This window comes from Nyctereutes procyonoides, unplaced genomic scaffold (genome assembly GCF_905146905.1).
Source record: "Nyctereutes procyonoides isolate TBG_1078 unplaced genomic scaffold, NYPRO_anot_genome, whole genome shotgun sequence".
Classification (NCBI taxonomy): Eukaryota; Metazoa; Chordata; class Mammalia; order Carnivora; family Canidae; genus Nyctereutes; species Nyctereutes procyonoides.
The window spans coordinates 31,073,810-31,097,536 of record NW_026575047.1 but is presented as its reverse complement, the minus strand read 5'-3'; the positions used below and the strand labels follow the sequence as shown (position 1 = coordinate 31,097,536).

The window sequence follows — 23,727 nt, the reverse complement described above, 5'->3', positions numbered from 1 at the left end:
CACAGTGAGTGAGTCCAGCACCACCAGGGCCACACATGTGCTGGGGGTTGGGGCTCAAGGCCATGGCAGGGCCCCAGGTGACCCCCTCCCCTGCAAGTCCCAGCTCCTCCCCAGCCACGGGGCACCAGTCTCAGGGCACCCGCCCCCTCCAGATCCCCCAGCCAGCAGCCCATATCTGGTGCCCCAAAGCCAGCAGGTGATGCCCACGGTGGGGACGCTGGCATTGGATGGACTCCCTGAGCCCCTTGTCCACATATGCAAAGTGGGGGTGTGGAGAGAGTGCATCCCAGTCAGGGCAGGACCAGGACGGGGCCGCGCAGGGTTGTGCTTAGGGCAGAGCGGACGTCGGAACTCTCATCTCTCCCCTCCTGACTGTCTCCCCGTGGGTCCGGCTGAGCAGGCGTGAGCGCAGGGACACCCCAGAAAGCCCGGGGTGTGAGGCTGCTGACCCAGGAGAGGCCACCTCGCAGGAGAGCCCGATCATCACAGGGCCTAGACCCAATGCCACCCAGAGCCCCACCAGCCCGTCCACACCCTGCTGTCCGCATGGACCGGTGGCTGCCAGGCAGGAGGGCGCCAGCAGAGGGCGCCACCGCACCACCCAGCAGAGCCCAGCTGGAGAAGAATGGGCCACAGGAGCCACCTCCTCAGTCCCCAGCCCGCCCCCAACCCCAACCCGTCCCCCCAGGGCCCCTGTGGGGTGTGGAGGTGGGGGAGGGATCTGCTGAGCAAAGTGGACCCAGTCCTTCCCAGGGGCCCTGAATGACCCGCCCCCTGGCTGTGGCACCCGTGCAAGGAGACCACAGACGCGAGCTCACTGACCACTTGCCATGTCTCCCACCTGGACAATGTGACAAGGACCACCTCCCTGCGCTGCGGGGAGTACCAGCGATCCTGGGTACCACGCACCCGGTGAGCCTCTAAGGAGGCTGTAGGGACAAGAACCAGCCTCTGTCCCTCCTGGGCTATCCCTGAGGGGCCAGGACCTCTGGGATCCCGCCCTGCTGGGGCCCCACAGTGCCCAGGATCTCGGGGGTCCCGCCCTGCTGGGGACCCACGGTGCCCGGGGTAGCGTGGCCCCTCCGGCGTCCGGCTCTGTCCTGCCCAGGGCTCTTGGAGAATGCGCCCCAGCCACAACCAGGGAGTGGGGGCAAGATGAGGGGAGCTCAGTGCAGCCTCGCACCCACCACCAGTGAGACCCCACCCGCCACCCACCACCTGCCACGCACCAGGCAAGCGCACAAGGCCGCTTCCAGCCAAAACACAAACTCCACCTGGGACCTGGCTGGCTCTGGCCCCAGCCCACAGTCCCAGCCTCGTGGGGCAAGACCCCACACCAGTCCAGCTCAGAAGGTCTCCGTGAGCCCCACTCGGGGTCTCTGGCCTCCTGGGGCCCCACCTGGTACAGCCAGAGTGTGTGGGTCCCAGGAGCTGTGACCCCGCGGAGGAAAGGCGAGGACGGCGTGTGCTGTCCCCTCGGGAGCCCGGCGGCCAATCCCTCCCCATGGGCAGCCTGGCTGACCCATCAGTGGCCCCCCCCGGCCCCTCCCCCGCAGGCCACACTCCCACACGCACCTGGGAGAACCGGCCGCAGCCCGAAGGGGCCCTTGGTCGGGGAGATGCCGCGGACAATGCAGTCGAACAGGAAGCTGATCTGCTCTCCCTCGGCCGAGGACAGGAAGAAGACTCCGGCCCCTGCAGAGGGAGGCCAGACCCCGTGTCGGCCTGGCCCCAGCATCCACGGGGCGGGACCGCTGCAGAATGGGCCCAGGGGCCACCAGATGGAGAACGCGGGAACCTCGAGCGAACCCTTCACATGCGGGGGTGGGGTGGCGTGAGTGTCCCCTGAGCGCCCGGGAGGAGCCTGTGCCTGGCCTGGGGAAAACCCCACCCTGTCCTTCAGGCCCACACAACTTGTCGCAGCAGCGTGGGCACACGTCTGGCCATCGGGCCTGTGCGCACCAGCCCACCCAGGCAAGCTTGCTGTGAGCCAGGCCGGCTGGGAGGAGGCGTCCCACCCTGCTGGCCCTCGGTCTTCTCCGTGGGCCTCCACTGGCCAGGATGAGGAGCCGGGGTGCCTCAGGAGGACGCGGCCCCAGGAGGAGGCCGGGAGGGGGTTCCAGCTCTCTCACATGCCCAGGCTCATCAGAAGCAAGGAGCAGGTCCCCTAGCGTGAGGTTCGCCTGCCAGGAAGCAGCCAGGGGGGCCTGGGTCTCAGTAGGTGCCCCCTGACCCGGTCTCCTGGCTCGGGGCTGCTCCGAGAGTGAGTGTGTGTGTGTGAGGTGGGCCTGCCCCCCACAGGAGGTGGCCGCGGGCTGCAGCCAGTGATGCATAGTGCCCACCTCGCAGACCCCTTCCGGGACCTGTTTTCGAGTGGGAAACGTGCCCACAGGCAATGGGCCAGCAGAGGGCAGGCCGCGTGAGTCAGCACAGCCCAGGGGTGGAGGGGGGAGGCCTCCTGCTGGGCCGGAGCCCCGCCAGGGTGAATGAAATCCCGCACCACCGCCCAGTGAATGGGGACACCGGGCCACGTGGGGCTGCATGCTCAGCTGGCGTCACCACACAAGAATGCCTGCGAGCCCTGCCCTCCTGCCCTCCGTCCGTTGCCCAAAGAAAGGCACGCTGGCTCCCGAAGGGCAGGTCCCGGGGCGGCCCTGCAGGCGGACGGGGCTGCAGGGGGAAGGCTTCCCAGTTACACCTCTGTCACCCGCCAAGGCCACAGTGGCTCTCCTGGGGTTCTCGGGGGTGCAGCACCCTGCCCTCTGATCCACCCACTCAAGGCCCCCCGAGGGTGTCCGCGCTTGCTTAGAGACCCCAGAGGGGGCCGAGAGGGACAGCAGCCCAGCCGGTGGGCCGCCCGGGCATACCCCACAGAGCCTCCGCTGCACGGATGGGCTGGGAGCTGCTGCCCTGCGGTGGCGGTGGCGGGAGGGCAGGGGAGGAGAGGGCCGCTCCCCGCCGCCCCACCCCAGCAGCCGCACCAGCTCGCACAAAGGGCCGGGCCTCTAATCCCGAGCTTACAGTCAGCTGGCAGAGGCCTCGGCACAACCAGTCCCCCGACTATAAAAAACCACATTACGAAGCAAGGGGAGCCGACAGCATTCCACCAGGCGTCTGCTGGGCGTCATGCTCCCCAAGACGCAGCCGGTGAGGCCTGGGAGCATGGTTGCTGCCCCACGCAGACCCGCGAGCTAACCACAGAGGCTGCCTGGGGACGGGTGGCCCGAGCCCCCACGTGAAGCCTCCAAGACACAGCTCGCTGACCACTGGTCGGCCCTCTGTGGGCTTCCCTCCTGCACCCCAGGCTCTGGGGACACTGGGAGCTCCCTAAGTGGGGGCAGCTCACCCAAGCTCTCCACCCAGGAGGCCACCACTGGTAATATCACCTCAGCTGTCCAGACTCCACTCACCTTACATCACTATTCCCAGCCCCTGACCCCCGATGGTTCATTTGGTGCTGCTAGGAGGGAGCACCTCCTCTGAGATGTACCCTGTGATCCTTTACTCTGCATGTCCCTTAAGTGGATGCTGTCCTGGCTGCCAGGCCGGAGTCTTATAGGCGGACCACTTCTGAGGCATCCTGGCCCCAGTGCCTCAGCCAGGGCCGGGGGCCCGGGGGACCCAGGCACTCAGTGTGGTAGAAAGAGGGAAGCAGAGGCCAGCGGGCCTTCCCCCAAGAGAGTGTTCTTTGAATTTTTGTTTGCTTGCCTGTTTGCAGGGCCGGAGGAAGTAGAGCCTGGCCCACTTTGCCACAAGCTCACCTCCTTCCGTCCTGGTCCATAAAGCCCCACCCTGGGGCAGGATCCGTGCTAGAGGCCATCCTCCAGGCCACCCACCCACGCCACTGACTGAGTGACCCGTCCACCACATTCAGCAAGGACAAGCCATCCCCGCCCAAATCCCCGACCCACAGAACCATAAGCAGTGAAACAGCTGCCAAGTACTGCGCGATCATGGCATGGGGAGACAGGGATACAGAGGAGCCAAAGTCTGCTGAGCAGGAAGCCAGAAGCTGGTGGGGTGACAGCCACCTTTTGCTTGGGGTAGATGCTGTGGGTTCCTGGGAGCTGCAGGCAAACCTCATGGGCTTTATAAATGCAGTTAGTCCCTAGGAGAGCATCTCCAGCACAAAGGCCGATGCACCCCACGGAAAGAGTCCCCAGCCCTGAGAAAGAAGCATCCACACGTTCCATGCACCCAGTTCCTTGGGTAGATTCCTGTTGCAAGTTAATCCTGGTAACCTCCAGCGTCCTGAGCTCTGCCAATGCTCAGTGTCCCAGCTCCATGGAGACTGAGACTGGATGGTGAAGTCCTAGTGGGGACAGAGCGCCTGCAAGCATCTGGAGAAGGTTCTAGAAAGCTCTGTCCAGGCAGCACCAACCTGGCTGGTGCTGGACTTTCACTCAGAATGCAACTGACCCGGGCCCTTGGGGTATCATTTTGCACAGGGCTTCCTAACGGAGCCAAACATCGACCAACTGGAACTTCATTACTCTGCCCTTAGTTTTCAAGAAAGGACCGACGTTCAAGGAAACAAGTTCATTCGAAATCAAGTTTTAAATTTCACCCGATCATCTCTCCCACCAGGAGGACTGACTGAAGACCAAGTAGCAGGATGCAACAGGTGTCAGCGAGGACATGGGGAGAGAGGAGGGCCAGGACATGGGGAAACCAGAACTGAGTGGTTCTCAGGGTGCGCTGCTGGGGGGCCACCAAGGAAAACAGCGCGGAGGGTCCCCTAGAACTCACAAGCAGAGTCACCCGACGACCCAGCGACTCCAGACCTGGGTGGGCGCGGACAGAACCATGTGACCCCACCTCTGTGAGGCCCGCAGAGGCATCAGATCCTAAATACAGAAGGTAGGCAGTGGGGGTCAGGGGCCGGGGGTCAGGAGGGTTGTGTTTGCTGGGGACCGAGGGTGGGGACAGCTGCAGGACACTGAATGCGCTTCAGGCCTCTGAGCTGTACTCTCAACAACGAGTAAAAATCAGATTCTCTGTCTCATATATTTTGCCACCGTAGACACAAACAAAGCACCCTCTCGCAGGCACCACCACACGAGGCAGCCGGCACTGCAGCCTTGCAGCCGCCACCCCTCCGTGCCCGGAACATGCCCCAATCTCTGTGACACCACCCCCTGTACACACACACACACACACACGTGTGCACACACAAACACGGTGGCTGGCATGCCGTCATGTCTGGACCGTCCCTTGAGGCCACACTGCCCATTCCCCAGGGGCAGGGGGACACGGAGCCTTCCCCTTGGGCCTTCCTGCCTGGGAGGAAACAGAGCAGAGCAAAGCCCCCTGAGGAGGAAGCCCGGGCACTGCTGACAGCCGGTCCCGTCCCCACTTCACCTGGTGCTGGGCTGGCCCTGGGCTGGCTGGCGGTGCAGTGGAACACGGAGTGCCAGATCCCAGAGAAGTCACCAGTGGCTCTGCGCCTCGCCTTCCCCATCTGCAAAATGGGGCTGGTGCCCGTACCTCATGGTTGGTGTGAAGACAGGGGAGCACAGAGAACTTCAAGCGTGGGACCCCTGCGGTTACTGCTCTCCACGCTCTCCCCGCCCAGCCTACGCTCTCCCACCGTGTGACCTCCGTGTCCAGGTCGTCATCCTGGACACTCAGGGCACCCAGGACCAGCCTGGGAGGCCAGCCCCCAGTGAGTGACAAGGGATTGACGGATTCCAGGCTCACTCCCACCTCCAGAGTGGAAGATTCCCAGCAGAGGGTTGGAATGGACCCCAAACCACCTGAAATGTGACTAGCGGTCTAGACCCAGAGGGCAGACTTGATCTCCTTGTAGGAAACTGAAACCACCCCCATCAAATGACCCCAGTTCATAAATGTCCCTGAACATGCTGCCAAGTGGAGGGGAGCCCGGGCCTTTGCTGTTCCCCACCCCACCCATGATGCCTCCCCGTGGGCAAAGCACTGGAGCAGGCCCAGCCCAGGGCAGGGGCTCCATCCTCCTGGGACCCTCACCCCAGCAAGCACTCTTCCTTCTCCCACCCACCCTAGGCTGGCCCTCCCTCTCTCCCCATTTCAACCACCACCTAGTTAACATTCCTGCAATTCCCAGTGACGCCCCTCTCACACATGCTGCTGACTCAGCCTCAGGCCACATCCAGAGCTTTCTCACGGCTGCCTTCATGCCCCCCACCTCAATCCCCATGGGCATCTAGGGCCGAAGTCATCACCCTGAACACAGATCTGCTGGTGGCACTGTGCTGTTCAGGCTCCCTGCTACTCTGGGAAGACAGAGCATACTCTGGTCCGCATACTGGGCTTCCTCCTCCTGCAACCTCGCCTCTGCCACCACCTCCTAACGGGGTTCCTGCACACGCCACGCAGGTCACGCATCTGTGCTGGGGTCAGAGACCAGGGCTTCGGGCAGCTCTGTCAAGACCACCCAGCATTCAGACCACAAAGTCCAAAAGAGGCACCAAAGGACTTGTCAGAGGTGGATGATGCAAGTGTTTTAAAGGCGCAGCAAGAGGGGTACCTGGGGGGCTCAGTGGGTGAAGCATCAGCCTTCAGCTCACTTCCACGGCTTCCTGGATCCTGGGATGGAGGCCCACATCGGGCTCCCTGCTCAGTGAGGAGTCTGCTTTTCCCTCTCCCTCTGACCTCCCCCTATTCATGTACACACATTCACTCTCTCTTTCACTCAAAAAAAGTCATTTAAAAAGGCCCACCATGGACAGCCTGGATGGCTCAGCGGTTTAGCGCCGCCTTACGCCCAGGGTGTGATCCTGGTGACCTGGGATCGAGTCCCACGTCGGGCTCCCTGCATGGAGCCTGCTTCTCCCTCTGCCTGTGTCTCTGCCTCTCTCTCTCTCTCTCTCTCTCTCTCTCTGTCTCTCATGAATAAATAAATAAAATCTTTAAAAAAAAAATGTCCACCATGTCCCAAGAGGCTGAAGCGATGGACTGCACCCAGAGGAACCGGGCACTAGTGGAGGAGGGGCCAGCACAGATGGCCAGCACATACAACGAAGGGGGTACATTTTTGACAGCCACTGTCCATGACACTCCTCTGCCACAGGCTTGGGGACCTTTCCACCACCTGCTGAATTCCTCAGCATGCCAGGACCCTGACCTCTTACAAATGCAGCTAGCTCATGTAAACAGGGAAATGCCCTTGAAATGCCCTTGACAGGAGGACCAGCCAATGCAAGGGACGGAGATCTTCCCTGGGCCCCCTCTTAGAAACTTCCATTCACCCTTAGGCCCAGCTTGCATGCCCCTCCCCAAAGCCTGCCCTCCTGGGGCTCTGGGCGGGGACTGCTTCTCCCATTCTCTGTTGGTGCCCCAAATCCCTAACCACACACAGTAGGCCACCACCGACCCAGAGACAGAGGATCAGGCCACGCTGGGAGACCCCGGACTCCCACCCAGCAAGCCTACTCCCATCTGACTCTGAGCAGGCCATTGTCCACATGGAGGCCACAGAGAGAAATGCCTATCTGGGAGGGACCCAGATCCACCCCAGGCCCCCACATACCTGGCCAGGCCCTGAGAGGACTTCAGCCACACACGACCCTGGTCATACCCACCCTGATGCCACTCCCACACCTACCAGGGCCATGACCCCTCTGCCTTGCCCTCCCGGGTCCTAACCCCATCTCCACACCTTCTAGGCACCCTCTTTACACTCAGGGTGGGCAAAGGCAGCCAGGGACCATCTCCTGCTCTCAGGAGAGCTGTCTGTGGCCAAGAACCAAGGGTGTGTGGTTCTGGGGGGCACAGGGGGTTAGGCTGGGACTGTGCCAGGGGAGGGAGGGGATGCTGATTTTTATGCCCCAGACCTGCCAGGGCCTTCTGATGATCCCAGCCCAGCTCTCTGTCCTCCAGATGAAATGTGCCCAGGGCCACAGGCCCATCATGATCCAAATTCTAAAACCTTCACAGTCAAGGTGACCCACGTCATGGGCTAAATGGTGGTCCCCAAAGGATAGGTCACATCCCAAACCTGTAACTGTGACCTTATTTGAAACAATGGTCTTTAACCAAGTGAGATGAGATGAGGTGATCCTGGATTATCTGCGGGCCCTAAATCCCACAGAGTCGGAAGAGAAGTCACAGGGAGATGGTCTGTGACAGCAGAGGGCAGGCTGGAGTGGGCAGCCACAAGGCCAGGGCCATCTGGAGCCACCAAGGGCCAGAAAAGGCGGGAAGGGGCCTCCTTGGAGGAGCACAGCCCGGCCCACACCTTGACTGGAGATGCACTGGGAAGGAATTGTTTTTATTGTTCTGAGGCCTCAATTTGGGGGAATTTGCTACAGCAGCCCCAAGACCCTGACTCACGTGCCTGCGGGGATGCCCAGGGCCTGACTCCCCGGTGGTCCGACCACATGTGCAGGGGTGCACGGTCCCTCCACCCCAGCCCTGTATCACGTGGCAGAGCACCCCACACTCCTCCCCCGTGAGAGCCTAAAATCCAGCTTCTGCCGGCAGAGCCCTGGCAAACTTCTCACGGGAGAACAGAGCCCAGCGGGACCCGCCGTGGGGCCACCCAGGGGATCTTCCACGGCGGCCTCTGGGGTGCATGGGGAGCAGCTGGGAGACTGAATCCCAGGGCGCCCGCACCCCCGGGCCCGACCGGCCCAGCTAGCACGGGAGCAGCGCCCGGCCGGCCCCACAAGGGCTCCCTGGGGCTGCCGGGCCTCCCGGAGCCACGGCCCGATGGCCACAGCGTCTGCAGGAAGGAAGGAGCCCACCCACGCCGGCTCGGGATCATGAACTCCGAGGTCCTCTTACATTACAACCGGCAAATATAAGGTGTCTCCGAGGAAACGGGTCCTCCTGACTGGCCTCCCTCAGGGCACAGCCGGTGCCACCCCCAGGAGGTCTGCACCCCAACTTCAGGTGGCCGCAAACAGTGCTCCCCCTGCCCGAGCCCCCACATGGGGGGATCTGGCGGGGGGAGGCTGCCCCAGACCCAGTGCACCGTGGCCCAGCTCCGACCGTGCACATGGCTGGGTGCCCTGCCCCCTCCACTGTTCTGGACCGCAGACTGCTGCCACCTTGAATATTCCAGAACAAGGTGCCCCAAGGCCACATCCCGCAGGGTGGGCCGAGGGGGAACTCCAGTTGGTGCCTCACCCATCCCTCCACCAAGCCCAGAGCAAGCACCCCAGCAGCTGTGCTTAGGCTCCCACTCGAACACCCCGGGGCCTGGCTGTGCCCCCCAAGGCTCCGGGGCTCCCACCCCACAAGCCTGCTGCACCCCACCCCATCCGCCTGCCTTTGCCTCTTCAAACACCCTCCCCCAAGCCGAGGACCCAGCCCATCAAAATTCAGCCAGCTCCAGAGGTCTTGCTGCCTCGAGCAGGAATTCAAACCTCACTGCTCACTCTTTGCATCTTCATAGCTAATGACTTATGTCCTCGGAGGCAGGGCCCTGGGCTGCCCCCCAAGGCTGAACGGCTGGCACCCTGCCCATCCTTGGCAGAACAAGGGGCCCAGCCAGCCAGCACGAGCACATGCTCAAGTGCAGGGAGACCCAGGCAGGGCCAAGGTCCCAGAGCCCCGTGGGCGCCCTCCCAAACCTGGCTGCCCCGAGCACGTGCCAGACTCTGCGATAAGCCCCTGCCACCGTCCTCTTCCCGGGAGACTGTCGGTCAGGGGATCAACGACCCTACGTGGAGGGGGCCATGACCCCCATCTGGTGAGGGTCCCAGGCTGAACTGAGATGGGGGTTCACGGCTCCCACTCAGGTCACCCTGGCCATGGGACAGGTCATCGGGAGGCCACTGGGCCTCACTGCCAGCCCTGGGCAGCAGCAGAGATGGGCACGGGCCCTTCTGGGGAAAGAACAGAGGGTTCGTGCCCTCAAGCCGCCACAGACCCAGACGTGTGCACACCCCCATGCCTGGAGAGCAGTGGGCAGGGGCGCTGGCACACTCCTGTTCCTGCAGTGGCCTGAGCTCTGTGTTCCAGGGACGGGCCGTGCCTCTGCTGCCCTGCTCCCCCTAGGGCTCAGCTCGCCAGCACCCTTCCTCCCCTGCACGCCTCACCTGGGCTTCCCCACGGCCCTCAGACCCCCCTCCCAGAGCCTGGGGGGCCCAGCACTCAGCCTTCATCTGCAGCCTCGGGGCAGCTCCCCACCTGTCCTGAGGCTGGTGTGGGAGCTCAAGGACCCCGCAAGCTGGTGCACTCATGAGGGATCCTTGGTCTATGCACATCCTTTCCCCTTTTTTCCTTTCTCATTAAATCCTACCATTAGTGGCTCTGAGGCTCTGTGACCAGACACAGGACCCTGCATGGGGTCAGGCAGGCCTCGCTCCGGGGGTCCGGGCACCCCACGTGTGGGCTGCGTGCTCCTCCTCCCACCCTTGGAGGCCAGGGCCAGACAGAGGCAGCCGGAGGTCTGGGCTCAGCTGAGCGTGGGGTCTTGGAAGACACAACCCTTCCCCACCACGCTCCCCAGATGCCCGAGAAGCTCCAAGGTGTGGGTCTGGGGGGGAAGCCGAGCCCGGGAGCAGCCTGAGGTCCGGGGCACCCATGGCCCCACATACTTACAGTACCCACATCTGGTCCCGCCTTCAAAGATGAATCCATTGGGCACAGCCCCATAGCGCCGGAGGTCGGACAGCTTCCACTGCCCCATGACAGCTGGAGGGATGTCCCTGGCCACGACAAGGACATCGTTGCAGAGGTGAAGCGTGGCAGGGCCGCTTTCCAGTTTGGTGCCAGGCGCCACCGTCACGTGGAACCTGTGCACTGAGGGCAGGGGTGGGGTGAGAGGGCATCACCAGGAGCAGAGGCCCCAGGGGTAGGAGGCAGCTCCCAGGGGTCCGCCCCCCCGGCCGGCACCTGCCAGCCCCTGGAGGCTGCATCCAGCTCTCCCACGAACTGGACACTGCTCTGCTTCAGAGGCAGGCAAGTGCCCAAAGGGGCCGCCGTGGCCACCCTCCCTGTCTTAGCCAGCCGGGCCTGGCTTCAGTGCGCCCCCGGGAAGCCCCCACTTCAGGCAGCAAACACTCAGAGGTCGAGGTCAATGATATTGTAATGATTATTTTCAACAAATAAAAATTAATGCAAAAGTCCATGATGAGCGAGGTATCAAATGTTTAAATAAAAACAAAGCTGGTCAGGGTTGCTGGGGTTGGGTCTGGAAAGGAAGGGGAGGGCAGGGCAGGCTCGGAGCCCGTTTTTACCCTAAATTTCAGTATTTTGCTCATCACAGGCTTTGGGCATTGACCTGAGGTTTTTAAAGTGGGTTGAAATGTCATTGATCTTGATGGGTGTGTTTTTTGGCGTCTGATGCAAGGGCCACACCCCCTCACTCAGGTCTAGGCCCTCCTCCTCCCCAGCTCACCCAGGGTCACTCCACCCCAATGCCTGAACCCGGCCACCCTGCAGGGCTAAGTGTTCTGTCCTCCAGAACAAACCTCCCCTGGTAGCACCAGCCCCCCTGGCCTTCCTGGCTCAGGCACAGAACCCATCCCACCCCTGGTGGGATGAAGACTCTTGGCATTGCTCCCCACTGGAGCCCCAGCTTGGGACTCGGGTGGACAGGGTACTGAGCAAAGGACAGCATTTAGGACAGTCACTCTGCTCAGACAAACCCGCTCGGGGTAATGGCTCTGGTTCCAACTAAAACGTTGGAGTCAGGGAGCTTGGAAAGCCCTGGGGCCCTGACTGCTCCCCGTGCCCCTCCAGGGCCCAAATGTCTCCAGGCAGTACCCTGCCCTCGAGGACCACACCCTGATCGCAGAGCACAGCAGGAGAGGCATCCCTATTGCATCGTGCCCTGGAGTCATGTCACGGTTCCCACAGCCTGGGGGGTGAGGGTCCTGCGGGACGCTTGAGGTCGCAGCCTGTAGAGCTGGAGTCCCATGCCCTGGCCTCACTCACCCTCGCCGAGCGCATAGCGGATCCGGGCATCCCAGGCGCACATGGCCTCACGGCTATCGAAGCCCAGCATGACAGCCTGGGACAGGCAGATGATGGCCAGCGTGTGGGCGAGGCCTTCGTAGGGCAGGCCGGGCTCCAGGCCACAGATGTCCTCCAGCGTCAGGCTGCTGCGCTCCCTGAGGCCCTTGGCTCGCTCCGACTTGTCCTTGTAGGCCAGCATCAGCAGGCAGTCTGCGGGCGACACCGGGTGAGACACAGTAGAGGCCGTCAGGGACACCAGGCCAGCATAGACGCCGCCCTCAAGCCCACAGCATCCTCTGCAGAGGCCACAGCAGCCCACAGCCCGGTTTTAGCTGTGACCCCGAGCAGGCCACCCGGCCACTCTGAGGCCATGGCTCATCCCGTGCAAAGGGCATCCCCCTCCCCCCCGCCCGCTCAGGGCATGGGCCATGTGGGCAGAAGTAGGCCTGCAACACTTCGCAGCTGGACTCTGCTCCACGCGGGGTCCCGTCCCCCACCCATGCATTCACCCTGCCCCAGGCTCTCCGGCCCACGTGGGCCACTCTTGAGGGGCTGTGGGGCCCACAGAAGTGGTGGTGGGTGGCCTGTGGGGATGGGCACAAAGCCAGCCACATGCTAGGACCCCTTCCTGCCACATCCAGACCCCCCTCGCCTCTTGGATCTCTCCTTCCCCAGAATGTGACCAGGACTCTAGCCCTGGGGGCGAGCCACTGAGCCTTGGGTCCCACTGTCACCACCAAGCTGAGCCACTCCAAGATGCAGGCCCCTCTTGCCTCACTGCAGGTGATGCCTCTGTCCTGGATGCAGTCACTGTCCCCGTTATCCCCACGGGACAACGAGCCAGAGCCCGCAGCCACACTCAGCCCTGGACGTGGCCCCAGCGCCCTCCACCTGCACCGCCCCAGGCACAGTGCAGCCTGTTGGATGGCACCTGTCCCTCCCTCCTACGAGCCTGCCTTGCCGTCCCCATGCCCACTCAGGCCCTCAGCAGCATGTGCGCCCTGGGCATCCAGCCTTCAACAAGGGTGTGGGGCTGGGGGCCCCAACGTGAACACCTAAGTACGCTTCTGTGTGAGACCACTCGGAATCCCACCAGAAAGCTGGAGATGTCAAGTCCCTGGTGTGAGCCAGAGAGGTCGGGGGAGGAAGCCCAGGAGGCCCCGTGGAAGGGGTGCGGCGATACTCCCACTCTGACCCTCTGCGAGCAGGCCCTGCAAACCCAAGTGACAACTAAATCCCACAAGAACTCAGCGCACACTAACTTTTGCCACCGAATCGAGGCCATGTCAGGGTGTTGTAGCTGGGCTCTCTGCCCCGGCAGGTCCCACGGTGACAGCTCCCCAGAGGGAGTGGGACATTCAGGGTGCACTGACCTGCCCCTCAACTCCCCTCTGCCCTCCTGGCATGAAGCAGCCACAGGCAGAGCACAGCTGTATTTACAAAATTGGGGACCACAATGGGGGCTTCACTTCCTTCCTCCCACCTCCTTAGCATCTGAAGTGCTTATATCAGAAAAAAGCAAAGCTGTTCCCATTTGAGGGGGGAAACTCAGAGCCCACAGAAACCCTCGTGCTCATCTTAGGCTTCCGGAGTGTTCTTTCTCAAAAGCAGCCCAGAAAGAGGCTGTGGGTTTAAACAACTCCCTTTGGAAACCCAGACCAGGCCAACAAGAAATAAGTCACAGAGGCAGCAAAGGGCACGTGTCATTATGGAAATGTCCCCACGAGTCACCAGAGGCCTGTGGCACAGAAAGAGCCTCAGGAAGGGGCCCCCACACAGGACAGAAGGGCCTCTGAGGACTGCAGGACAGCCAACCGCCCCGCACTTGGGAAGGCCGCCCCCACACTTCCAGGCACAGTGAGCATAGCGGCCACCTGGCTCTGGGACCCTCCACAGCGGGTTTTCTGTGTGTAGTCCGTGCCTTGTCTGTTTGCTGTGTCCACCCCCACGGACCCTGAGGGTGGGCCCTTGCAGGCAGGTCCCCATCTGCTCCTACACAGTGACAGCCCCATTGTCCTGCACCGGGGGTCAGCGGGGCCAGAACTGTGCCCTGCAAGGCAGAGCAAGACTGTCACCTCCTCTGTTCTAGTAGTCACGCTCCCAGGAATAGAGCCACTAGCAGGGCCAAAACACTTCTCCATAAGGAGCCAGACAGTAACTGTTTTTGGTCACAGCACCTGACTATGACAGCAGCCAGACTAACACAGAAGCAAACGGCTATGCTCCAATAAAACTTTATTACAGCAACAAGCAGAGGGCCAGATCTGGCTCAGGGCTGTGGTTTGCTGACTCCTGGTCTAAGAGAGCCGAGTGTGCCAGAACTGCCACCGTGCCCTCACGCCTTCGTGGTGCCTCCTGCGGCCAGGCGAGTGTTCCCGTCTCAGATGTGCACACTCATGAGGCCGGTTTGGGGGCCTGCACATGAGAGCCAACCTCTGTCCTTGAGGCCCCCCTCCCGCACCTGTTCAATCATTTTGGACTCTGACTACGTGCGAGATGCAGCCCACATCCCACTCTGCAAGAGAGGAGCAGCCCCGAGCGCCGTCGTGAGCCAAACAGGCCCCAAGATGACATGCCCATGCGCTGCCCCCAGCACCTGCAAGCAGGACCTTACTTGGAGAAGAGGTTTCTGCAGATGTAATCAAGTTAAGGATCTCAGGGCAAGGTCACCGTGGATCATCCAGGCGAGCCCTAGCCTAACGGCGAGCATCCTACAAGACAGATGAGAAGGCACCGCACAGAGAAGGAGACCCCGCGAGGACAGCCACAGAGCGATGCGGCCACAGGTCCAGGAGAGCCTGGAGCCACCAGGAGCTGGAAGAAGCCCTGTCCACACCCTGATCTTGGATGGTGGGAGAGCAGATCTCTGCAGCCCCAGAACACTAGCACATCATCCAAGCCACTGCTTGTGTTTCTAGATGTGAACAAAATGGGGTGAGGGCCACGGCTACGACATGCTCCCACCCTCCACACCGTGGAAGCTGACCCAAGTCACAGCCTGTTTTCAGCTGGAGCAGCTGCCCCCAAGCCCCAGCAGCATGGGTGGGAAAGGGGTTGTGGGGAGGGGGCAGCAAGTGTGGGGCCCCGGGTCCCTGTGACCGCAGCTGCTCCCACCCCTCTTCCCTCTACAGCACCTGGGACAATAAATTGATCCTATTTTTAAAACCCATTCCATGGGAGAGCTATTTGCCACAAAGCTGCTATACCGACAGGCATCAGAGGGATGGGAACTCTCGGGTCAGGAGCCTGACACAGCAGAGTCAGCCCAGGAGAGACAGCACCAGGGCTCCCAGCAAGCAGTGACACCACCAGCCCCTCTGGGCCCAGCACCCCTGCAGACACCCCTCCTGGGCCCCAGCACCCCGGCACCACTCCTGGGCCACAGCACCCCTGAAGACATCACCAGCCCCTCTTGGGCCCCAGCACCCCTGCAGACACATGGGGCCAGAGACACCGGAGCCTGTCCCAGCTGGACAGCTCCACCAGGTACCCTACGGCCTCGCCACTCCCAGGAAGCCCAGCAACACTGGTCACTTGGCGAGGTTTCTGGGTTGGTAACTCAGGAAGCACACCGGGCCACCCCACTCAGATGGCCTATCAGGCTCCTCTCCGTGTGGTTCTGTGCGCGCCACTCACAGTAGCAGGGCCGAAGGGTGCAGCCAGACGGCATCACAGCTCAGGGATGTCCACAGGGCCCAGAGAGGGTCTGGGCCAGGGCAGCTGGAGGCTGGAGTGGAGGAGGGGGCCTCTCCTTGGCAGTGAGATAGACCAAGGCAGCAAGGACCGGCAGGTGCACACACAGACACACACATGGACACACACCCATCTGCACACTCACCCCAGCGCATGCTCACACACATATGCTTACCCACACACCTGCACACACTGCACATCACTGCTGTGGCCACTGAGCCCCTCCATGGGCACGGGTGCCACGGTGGGAGAATGCACCGGAAGCCTCAGATGAGCACATGGGTTTCTGTGGTCTCTGGGTTTTTCAAACCCCACTCAGAGCCTGCGTCCACCACTGTAGCCCACCCTCAGCCTGCCTTCTGTCTGAGGAACGGACACCACCCAGCCTGCCCTGGCCAAGTGCTAACACAGCCCCGGCCTGGCACACAGAGGCCCCCGGCAAATGCCACCCTGCCGGCAAGCACAGAGCAGCCCAGCAGACCTCAGTGCAGGCCTGGGACGGCCTCACATCATCACTCCGCACCAGGGAGGTCACTTGCCCGAGCGCACCCCTGCCCTCCAGCGTCTGTGCCCTGCAGTGAGTGAGGGCGGGGCCCAAGAGGTAGGTGCCCATTTTGGAACTGGCAGCCCTGCATTAAGTCCCGCTCCCTGAAAGACCCCTTGCTGGGATCCCTCAGAGCCCACCCATGTCTCCGGCTCTGCCCCACAGCCTGGGCATCTCCCCTGCATCCTCCACCCAGGTCATTCTGCTCCTGAGCAGCCACAGGGCCCAGGGGACAGAGCCCAGTCCTCACACAGCTGACACCCAGGACAGGAGATGGTCAGAGGAGGCTGCTATGGGAAGTAGTGTTCAGGGGATGACAGTGGCTGCGGGGGCCTGAGCGTGGGGGAGGTGGGCACCGAGACCCTCTCAAGTGATGCAAGAACCCAGTGTGGCAGCCCCACAGGGATCAGTGCTATGCTGGAGGGAGGAGGCAGTGCAAAGGCCCAGAGGCAAGAACCAAAGGGCCTGCATGCAGTGGGGGGAGGGGAAGAGTGGTGCAAGGTGTCTGTCTGGTCAGGGTCGCTGGGCCCAGGGTAAGAGCAGAAGCAGGTCAGCCAGAGGGGCTGTGGCCTGGGCGGGGGGGGGGGGGGGGGGGGAGGGGGGGGGCAGGCTCCGCAGTAACCATGGTGACAGATCGAGGGAGGGGCTTCCCCACAAGCCGTCTCCCTGGGGGGGTGGGGGGGTGGGGGGGTACACCGGGGAGGGGGCTGAGGGGCGGGGCTCGGCCAGGCCCTTGGGGACACGTGAGTGGCAGAGGCCCATCAGATACCACACACGCAGGCGGCTGGACACGAGCGTCTGCAGATGTAAAAATAACTGTGGGGTCATGAGCCCTCAGAGGCGCTCGCAGCCAGGGCCGCCGGGAGCCTGGGGGAGGGAGGGCTGCAGGGAGGCCTGGGAGGATGGAGGAGGATGGAGGAGGATGGAGAGGGAGGTCCACGCGCAGACCAGCGGCTGCTGGAGGGTCCTCTCTCGCAGTGACCTTGACCCCGTGCCTTCAGCGAGCGAGCAGCCAGAGCTCATGGGGACCCTGCTGGGGGGTGGCAGCTGGGGATGGGGGCTGTGAACCAGGCCCAAGCAGGGAGGGCCTTTGCTGACCCTGGGCCAGGATCGGGTGCAGGGCCAGCCCGGTCAGGATTTGACCCAGTCCACAGTGTTCGGGGGTGAGGGGCTGGGGGGCATGTGCAGGGCCCGGAGGCTCATGGGATGCCACCCCCAGGACACAGACATCAGAGGCGGCACACAGGCTGTGGGGAGCTAAGCCCTTCCCCCGTAGGCCACCTGTCCACCCCGGCAGGTTCCATGGCGAGCCCCACCAGGACTGGTCCAGGTCACATAGAGCGTGTGGCAGCACCGAGATCCCAGCCTGGCTGTTCCCACCCCCAGTCCTGAATCCAGGGCTGCGAGGAGCCCAGGTCCTTCTGCCAGGTCCCCAGGAAGACGGAAGGCCGGCCACTACTTGCACTCCATCCTCAGGCTGCCTGCCCTGCCTGGGACTAAGCAGTCAGGCCCATTCCCACGGAACACAGACCCTCCCCATCACCAGCACCTGGTGCCCAGCCCTCTTGGAATACGCCCACCTTAGGGAAGCTGCCAATGGCATGGGAGGCTCACCCAAGGCCCGCCCCCGGTGAGCCTGCGTGTCCCCAGGTGTTGCTGAAAGCAGGTGGGCTCACAGCCCCCACCAGGCTGCCTGCAAGTGGTGATGCAGGGTCCTTACTCCCCAAGACTGAGGGCAGGAGTCAGCAGAGACTCTGGGTCCAGAGACAAGAGGCGGTAGGGCGGGAGCCTACCTTGCACTGCTCCTAACCCTAACCCCCTGCACCCTCCAGGGCCTCTGCAGCTTCTTCACACAAGATCCTGCCTAGAACGTCCTTCCCCGTCCCTCCAATAACCCCCCAAACCCAGTCCAGTGCGTGAGGCTTCCCTCCCCAGGCTCCAGCAGTGCTCCCCACACTGGGCTGGCTCTGTCTACTGCTTCTGCACACACGGGAAAGCCAGGAAAAGCCTGCTGACCACCAAGTCCTACAGATCCAGATTCTGGATGCCGGGAACCCTGGCCAACCCCCGGCGATGCTAAAAGGGCCTTCATGGGCAGGCAGGTGCTCTCGGTCCGGCAGGGAGCTCACCTCTCAGGTAGCTCTCTGATGCTGAGATAAAATCCACCCCCTGGGGCTACAAGAGGGACAAAGACCACATCTGGGGCAGCCCTTCAGGTGGGGCATCGGCCCCAAGAGCCTGCTTGGAGGCCTCCACAGGCCCTGGCTCACGCTGTCCTGCCCAGCAACACCCCCAACTTGCAGCCAGCCCCTGCCTCTGGCCATGCTGGCCATAAGCCCTTTCGACATCACCGGGGGCCTCTGCCCTGCTGCCCCCTGCCCTCAGCCTGGGCTTCCTGCCTTCTGGGGGCCTCTCAGTCTCTGCAGCCCCTATACCTTCTCTACCAGGCCTTCCCCTGGACCAGGGCCCCCAGGGCACCGGGTGCTGGGTCTGGACACGAAGAGCTAACTAGCTGAATGAGCAGTGTGTGGAGCCTGGGCCCCGGGGAGGGGGAAGCTGAGGCCAGGCAGGAGGTGTGTCCATGACCAAATGTAGGCCCTTGGATTAAAACTGGAGCAGGCTCAGCAAAGGGCAGGAGGGGACCCAGGAGAGGGAAGAGGGAGCACGGCCCCCACCCAACCCTTCCTGGGGAATGACAGATACCCCGGGCGCCCCGGAAGACATTCTGGCAGCCCCACACGTGTGAGGCAGTGTGTGCTCACACCCCCAGCACCCCGCACAGACCCTGGGGTGCCTGGGCCTGCGCCAGGGCACCTGTCCCCTGAAACAGCTGCAGGCATGCGGCTCCCAGCCTCCCAAATGCGCAAGTACAGCTCACAGAGACCAAATGCCCAACCCGGAGGCTCCTGGCCGCCGCCTCCCACGCGGGGAGGTGCCTACCCAGGTGAGGGGAGCTGCGTGGTGCCAGTACCTCGCCCCCCTCCCCACAATCTAGGCAGGCCTCCTCCCAGACACAGAAGCCACACTGCTCCTACCTGGTGGCCTAGCCTCTGTCCCCCTGCACTTCACCCCTCCCAAAGGTGGGAGGGCCCCTGGGTCAGCACAGCCTGGAGTGTCCCATCTGGATTCGGATTCAGGGACACCACCCGAACCCCCAGCAGCACAAGGGGGGCACCTCCCGGGTGCTCCTGCTGCCTGTTGGGGGAGGAGGGGGAGCACTCCTGCCCGGGAGCTCCTGGTCCCTCCCGGCCCCTGGCTGCCCCGCAGGCCCCTGCGGCCTGTCTGCTTTTCCAAGGGGTGGGGGGTACGGAGGGCAGCAGCAGGCCCGGGGCAGGCGGCGCTCTCGGCTCTCGGCTCTCCTCGGCTCTCCGCTCTCCGCTCTCCGGTTACCGCCCGCCCGGCGCCGCCGGCTATTTCGGGCGAGCTGGCCGCGCTCCGGGCCGGGCTGGGAAGGCCGGGGCCCGCCGCCCGCCGCCCGCGCCCGCCGCCCGCCGCCCCCGCCCCCGCCCGGAGCCCGCTCGCTCACCTGCCACGGGCGACGGCCTGCGCAGCACCAGCCACCTAGTCTTCCACTGCGGGGACAGAGGGAGCGTAAGCGGCCGCCGCGCCCCCGCCCGCCCCGCGCCCGCCGCGCGCCCCGACCTTCTTGCCGTCCCGCAGCTTGACCTGGCCCTCCACCAGCGCCGCCTCGGTCATCTTCTGTCATGGTTCCCGCGGCGCCCGCCGCGCCTTCCTTCCCCGCCTTCCTTCCCCGCCTTCCTTCCCCGCCTTCCTTCCTTCCCCGCCGCCCGCCGCCGCGCAGCCAGGGTCACTTTCAAAATAGCTCGGGGAGGGCGCTGCGCGGCCGGCGGGGCGGGGCGGGCGGGGCGGGCGGGGCGGGGCGGGGCACCTGCGGCCACCTGAGCCGTCCCACAGCCCAGGAGCCCGCTGGTGCGTCTTGGACGGGCACCTGCCGATCCCAGCACCGCGGGGCTGCCCGCAGAACCCTGACGACCCACTGACCTCGGAGGACCCTGGCCTCCTCCTCCACGGGGCAGGGCAGACGGAGTCCGCTCCCCCCGCGCCCAGTGCGGGACGCTGCACGGTGGCGGGTGGGAGGGGGACCCCGTTGCACCCACCGCAGGGGCCAGGGGCTCTGCGTCTGGTCGGGTCTCTCTGACACCCGCCAAGAGCCATCCCGCCCGGCGAGGTGCTGTGCTGCTCTTTGAAAGGCCCACCCCGGGGGCAGCCCGGAGGCCCAGCGGTTTGGCGCCGCCTGCAGCCCGGGTGTGATCCTGGAGACCCGGGATCCAGTCCCACGTCGGGCTCCCTGCACGGAGCCTGCTTCTCCCTCTGCCTGTGTCTCTGCCTCTCTCTCTCTCTCCCCCTCTCTCTCTGTCATGAATAGATAAATAAAATCTTGAAAATTAAAAAAAAAGGCCCACCCAGAGCCCCCTTCACAGCAGGGGGTGGGGGGCTCTGAGCTTCTGGATGTTTCCTCCCCCAACCTGCAGATCCAGCCCAGCTGCCCCGGGTTCTTCCAGAGCACATGTGGGTTGGGGCACCTGACAGGTCTACACTTTGGACATCTGCCCCATTTCTTTCTTTTTTTTAAAGATTTTATTTATTTATTCATGAGAGACACACAGAGAGAGACATAGACACAGGCAGAGGGAGGAGCAGGCTCCATGCAGGGAGCCCAGTGAGAGACTCGATCCCGGGACTCCAGGATCACGCCCTGGGCCAAAGGCAGTGCTAAACCACTGAGCTACCTGGGCTGTCCCATCTGCCCCATTTCTTTCTTTTTTTTTTTTTTCAGATTTATTTATTTATTTATGAGAGAGAGAGAGGCAGAGACACAGGCAGAGGGAGAAGCAGGCTCCACGCAGGGAGCCCAACGTGGGACTCAATCCCAGGACTCCAGGATCATGCCCTGGGCCGAAGGCAGGCACCAAACCGCTGAGCCACCCAGGGATCCCCTATCTGCCCCATTTCTAAGACAGCTTCCAACACCCATGCCTTCAGGAGCTTCCAACAGGATAAAGGGACAGTGGCAGAGGTGGGGGGCGGCACCCTAGAAACACAAGGAAAAGCAGTGTGTCCTACTCAATGTTCCCGACCTTGAGGGGCTTCAGTTCCGGCAGGGAGAAGAGGGAAGGTGTAAAACCCGCGCAGGCAAGAAGGCTGATGCTCACGGGGCATGGGTAGGAGTCTCCACCCTTGGGCTGGGGCTTGCCTCTCACAAAGGAGGACCTGCTGCTCAGAGCAGCAGGCAGGGAGCGAGCAGGGGGTCTCATCAGGGCCCATCCGTGTCAGCTGAGCCTGCAGTGGACTGGGGAGCAGTGGGGGCACACAGAGCCTTGGTCTGGAGTGCAGACAGTGCACACTGGGTGCAGAAAGCCAGGTTCACCCCCTTTGGGCACACCCTCCCCACTGTCCCTGGGGATCTGATTAGGGGGTCCCTGCTGGGCCACAGGCTTGAATATGGGGCTAGGACGATGTCTTGCTGGGGCCTAACGCAGAGCAGGATCACAGCAGGCCCAGAAGCAGCTCTGTTTCCCCCACATCCCCCACTCCCCCTACCCCCACATCACCTGTGCAGCCACCAGCCGCCTTCTGCAGAGCAGTTGCCTGGCCACAGAGCCCCATTCATGCCCCCACACGTCTCAGGCCCCCAGGGGCTGGCATGGGACAGCCGGCCTGGGGCCGGATGGCGGCTGGGGGTTGTGGCCAGAGACACATCCGCCGCCCCGGGCGCCTGGCACTTAGTCAACCCCGCAGGGAGGGGCAGTGCCCTGCTGCATTCCCAAGTGCTGGCCCTGACCCAGGCTCCTGCCACGCCTGGCAGCTGCACCTGCTCTCGCACTGGTCCCAGAAAATGCAGGCTGGAGCACGGACAGACGACTCTCCTCCCCTCCATGTGGTCACCAGGCTGCTGAAAGGCGGGGAAAGCTTCCTGCCTACCTCCTACCCCCAGACTTGGGGCCTCTCTGCTCCTCAGCTCCTGCTGTGGACCGAATGCTTGTGTCCCCCCAGATTCATGTGTGGAGATCAAGCCCCAGTGGGATGGAGTTGGGAGGTGGGGCCTTCAGGACATGAGTAGGTCATGAGGGTGGAGTTCCCATGACCCAATTATAGATGGCTCGATTTATGATTTTTCAACCTCAGGATGATGGGGAAAGGACACATATCCAGTAAAAACTGTACTTGGGATTTTGACTCTGGATCTTTCCCCGGGTTAGCCATCTGTGGCACACTCTATGAGGCCAGGCAGCTCCTGGTCAGCCCCCTCGTCACCAGGGTGAATGATTGGTACACTGACAACCATCTGTACCCACACAGTTGTTCTAGTTTTCACTTTCAGTGAGGCACAAGCAATGGTCAACACTTTGTTATAAAATAGGCCTCGTGCTAGTTGGTTTTGCCCAACCATAGGCTAACGTGAGTGTCCTGAGCACATGGACAGCGGGCCAGGCTGAGTTACGATGTTTGGTAGGTTAGGTGCATTCCATGCATTTTGGACTCAGGATATTTTCAACATAATCTCTTTGGAAGCTGAGGAAAAGCTGTTGTGCCCTTACAGTGTCCTTGTAAGAAGAGACACGAGAGATGCTCTCTGCTGCATGAGCACACCCAGAAGGTAGTCATCTGCAAACAGGAAGTAGCTCTCACCAGAACCTGACCACGCAGGGCCCCTGATCTCAGACTTCTGGCCTCCATTTGTAAGGAACAAATGTCTGTGTTTTAGCCACCAAACCTATGGTATTTTGCTGTAGCAGCCCAGTTGCAGTAAGACTTTCTCCAGCTGTTATGGCCAGAGTTGCTGGTTGCAAATGGCAGAAACGGACTCTGGCCACTGAAGCAGGAGGAAGGAATGTGCTGGAAGCATGTGAGGCCTCTAGTAGAACCCAGGAGAGGCTGGAAAGCCAGCAGGAATTTTGGGAAGCAGGGCAGAGAGGAAGCACAGCCACGTTCCTGAGACCGGATGCCACCCCGGCCCTGCACCACCACACAGCTGGACTCCGCAGCCACGGGACATGGCTGGCATCTTCCAAGAAGCCCATGGCCATGAATGACAGCTGCACCCCTGACTGACCAGACAGTCAGGGGTACTGGTGCTGGACATCATGGCCAGGGACACTGCCACTGTTACCAGAGTCTGTGGCCAGAGGGCACCGTTGTCCCATCAGTGGCTCTGCAGCCACAGCACCTGCCACTCACCACCTAGTGAACTTGAACCTTCACATGATTTCCTGGTGTCAATATCCTCTTCTTGCCTTGTTATGATGCCAGGGTATGAGGCTGTGGCTGAGGGTCTCTGAAAATGACCCTGGCTTCACATACAAAGGGATGCTCAGGACCAGGGCCAGCTGCTTAATCCAGACCTTCAGGTCTCCGCGTGGCTGTAGAAAAACACATACCACCTGCCCGTGGCAGACACTGCACCCCATGTCCACCTACCCCACTCACTCACTCACTCACATTTCACAGCACCCCACAGGTAGGTGGGGCTGCAGGAAGGAGGCCTGGCCAGAGGACTGTGGGCAGAAGGGATGAGCACCACTCCCAGACCCATCCCAGGGTGCCCGGCAGGAGCTCCCACATACTTCACACGGTATAGG

The 23,727-nt window shown here is 62.6% G+C and overlaps 1 protein-coding gene across 6 annotated transcripts in view; it reads right to left on the bottom strand.

Moving 5' to 3' along the window:
• DOK7 (docking protein 7) overlaps positions 1-23,525 on the bottom strand; it is a 33,194-nt gene extending 9,669 nt beyond the window's left edge. For 2 of the 6 annotated variants that reach the window (XM_055326593.1, XM_055326587.1), the window contains exons 1-5: positions 19,769-19,903; positions 19,653-19,698; positions 11,869-12,099; positions 10,531-10,731; positions 1,576-1,695 (exon numbers count right to left, since the gene is read on the bottom strand). In XM_055326593.1, the coding sequence (XP_055182568.1) occupies positions 1,576-1,695; positions 10,531-10,731; positions 11,869-12,099; positions 19,653-19,698; positions 19,769-19,822 (652 nt within the window). In that variant the 5' untranslated portion in view covers positions 19,823-19,903. Of the gene's footprint in view, positions 1-1,575; positions 1,696-10,530; positions 10,732-11,868; positions 12,100-19,652; positions 19,699-19,768; positions 19,921-23,326 lie in introns of those variants that run through there. The other 4 variants (XM_055326589.1, XM_055326588.1, XM_055326592.1 and 1 more) reach the window with 4 other exon arrangements.
• Positions 23,526-23,727: the final 202 nt, after the last annotated feature.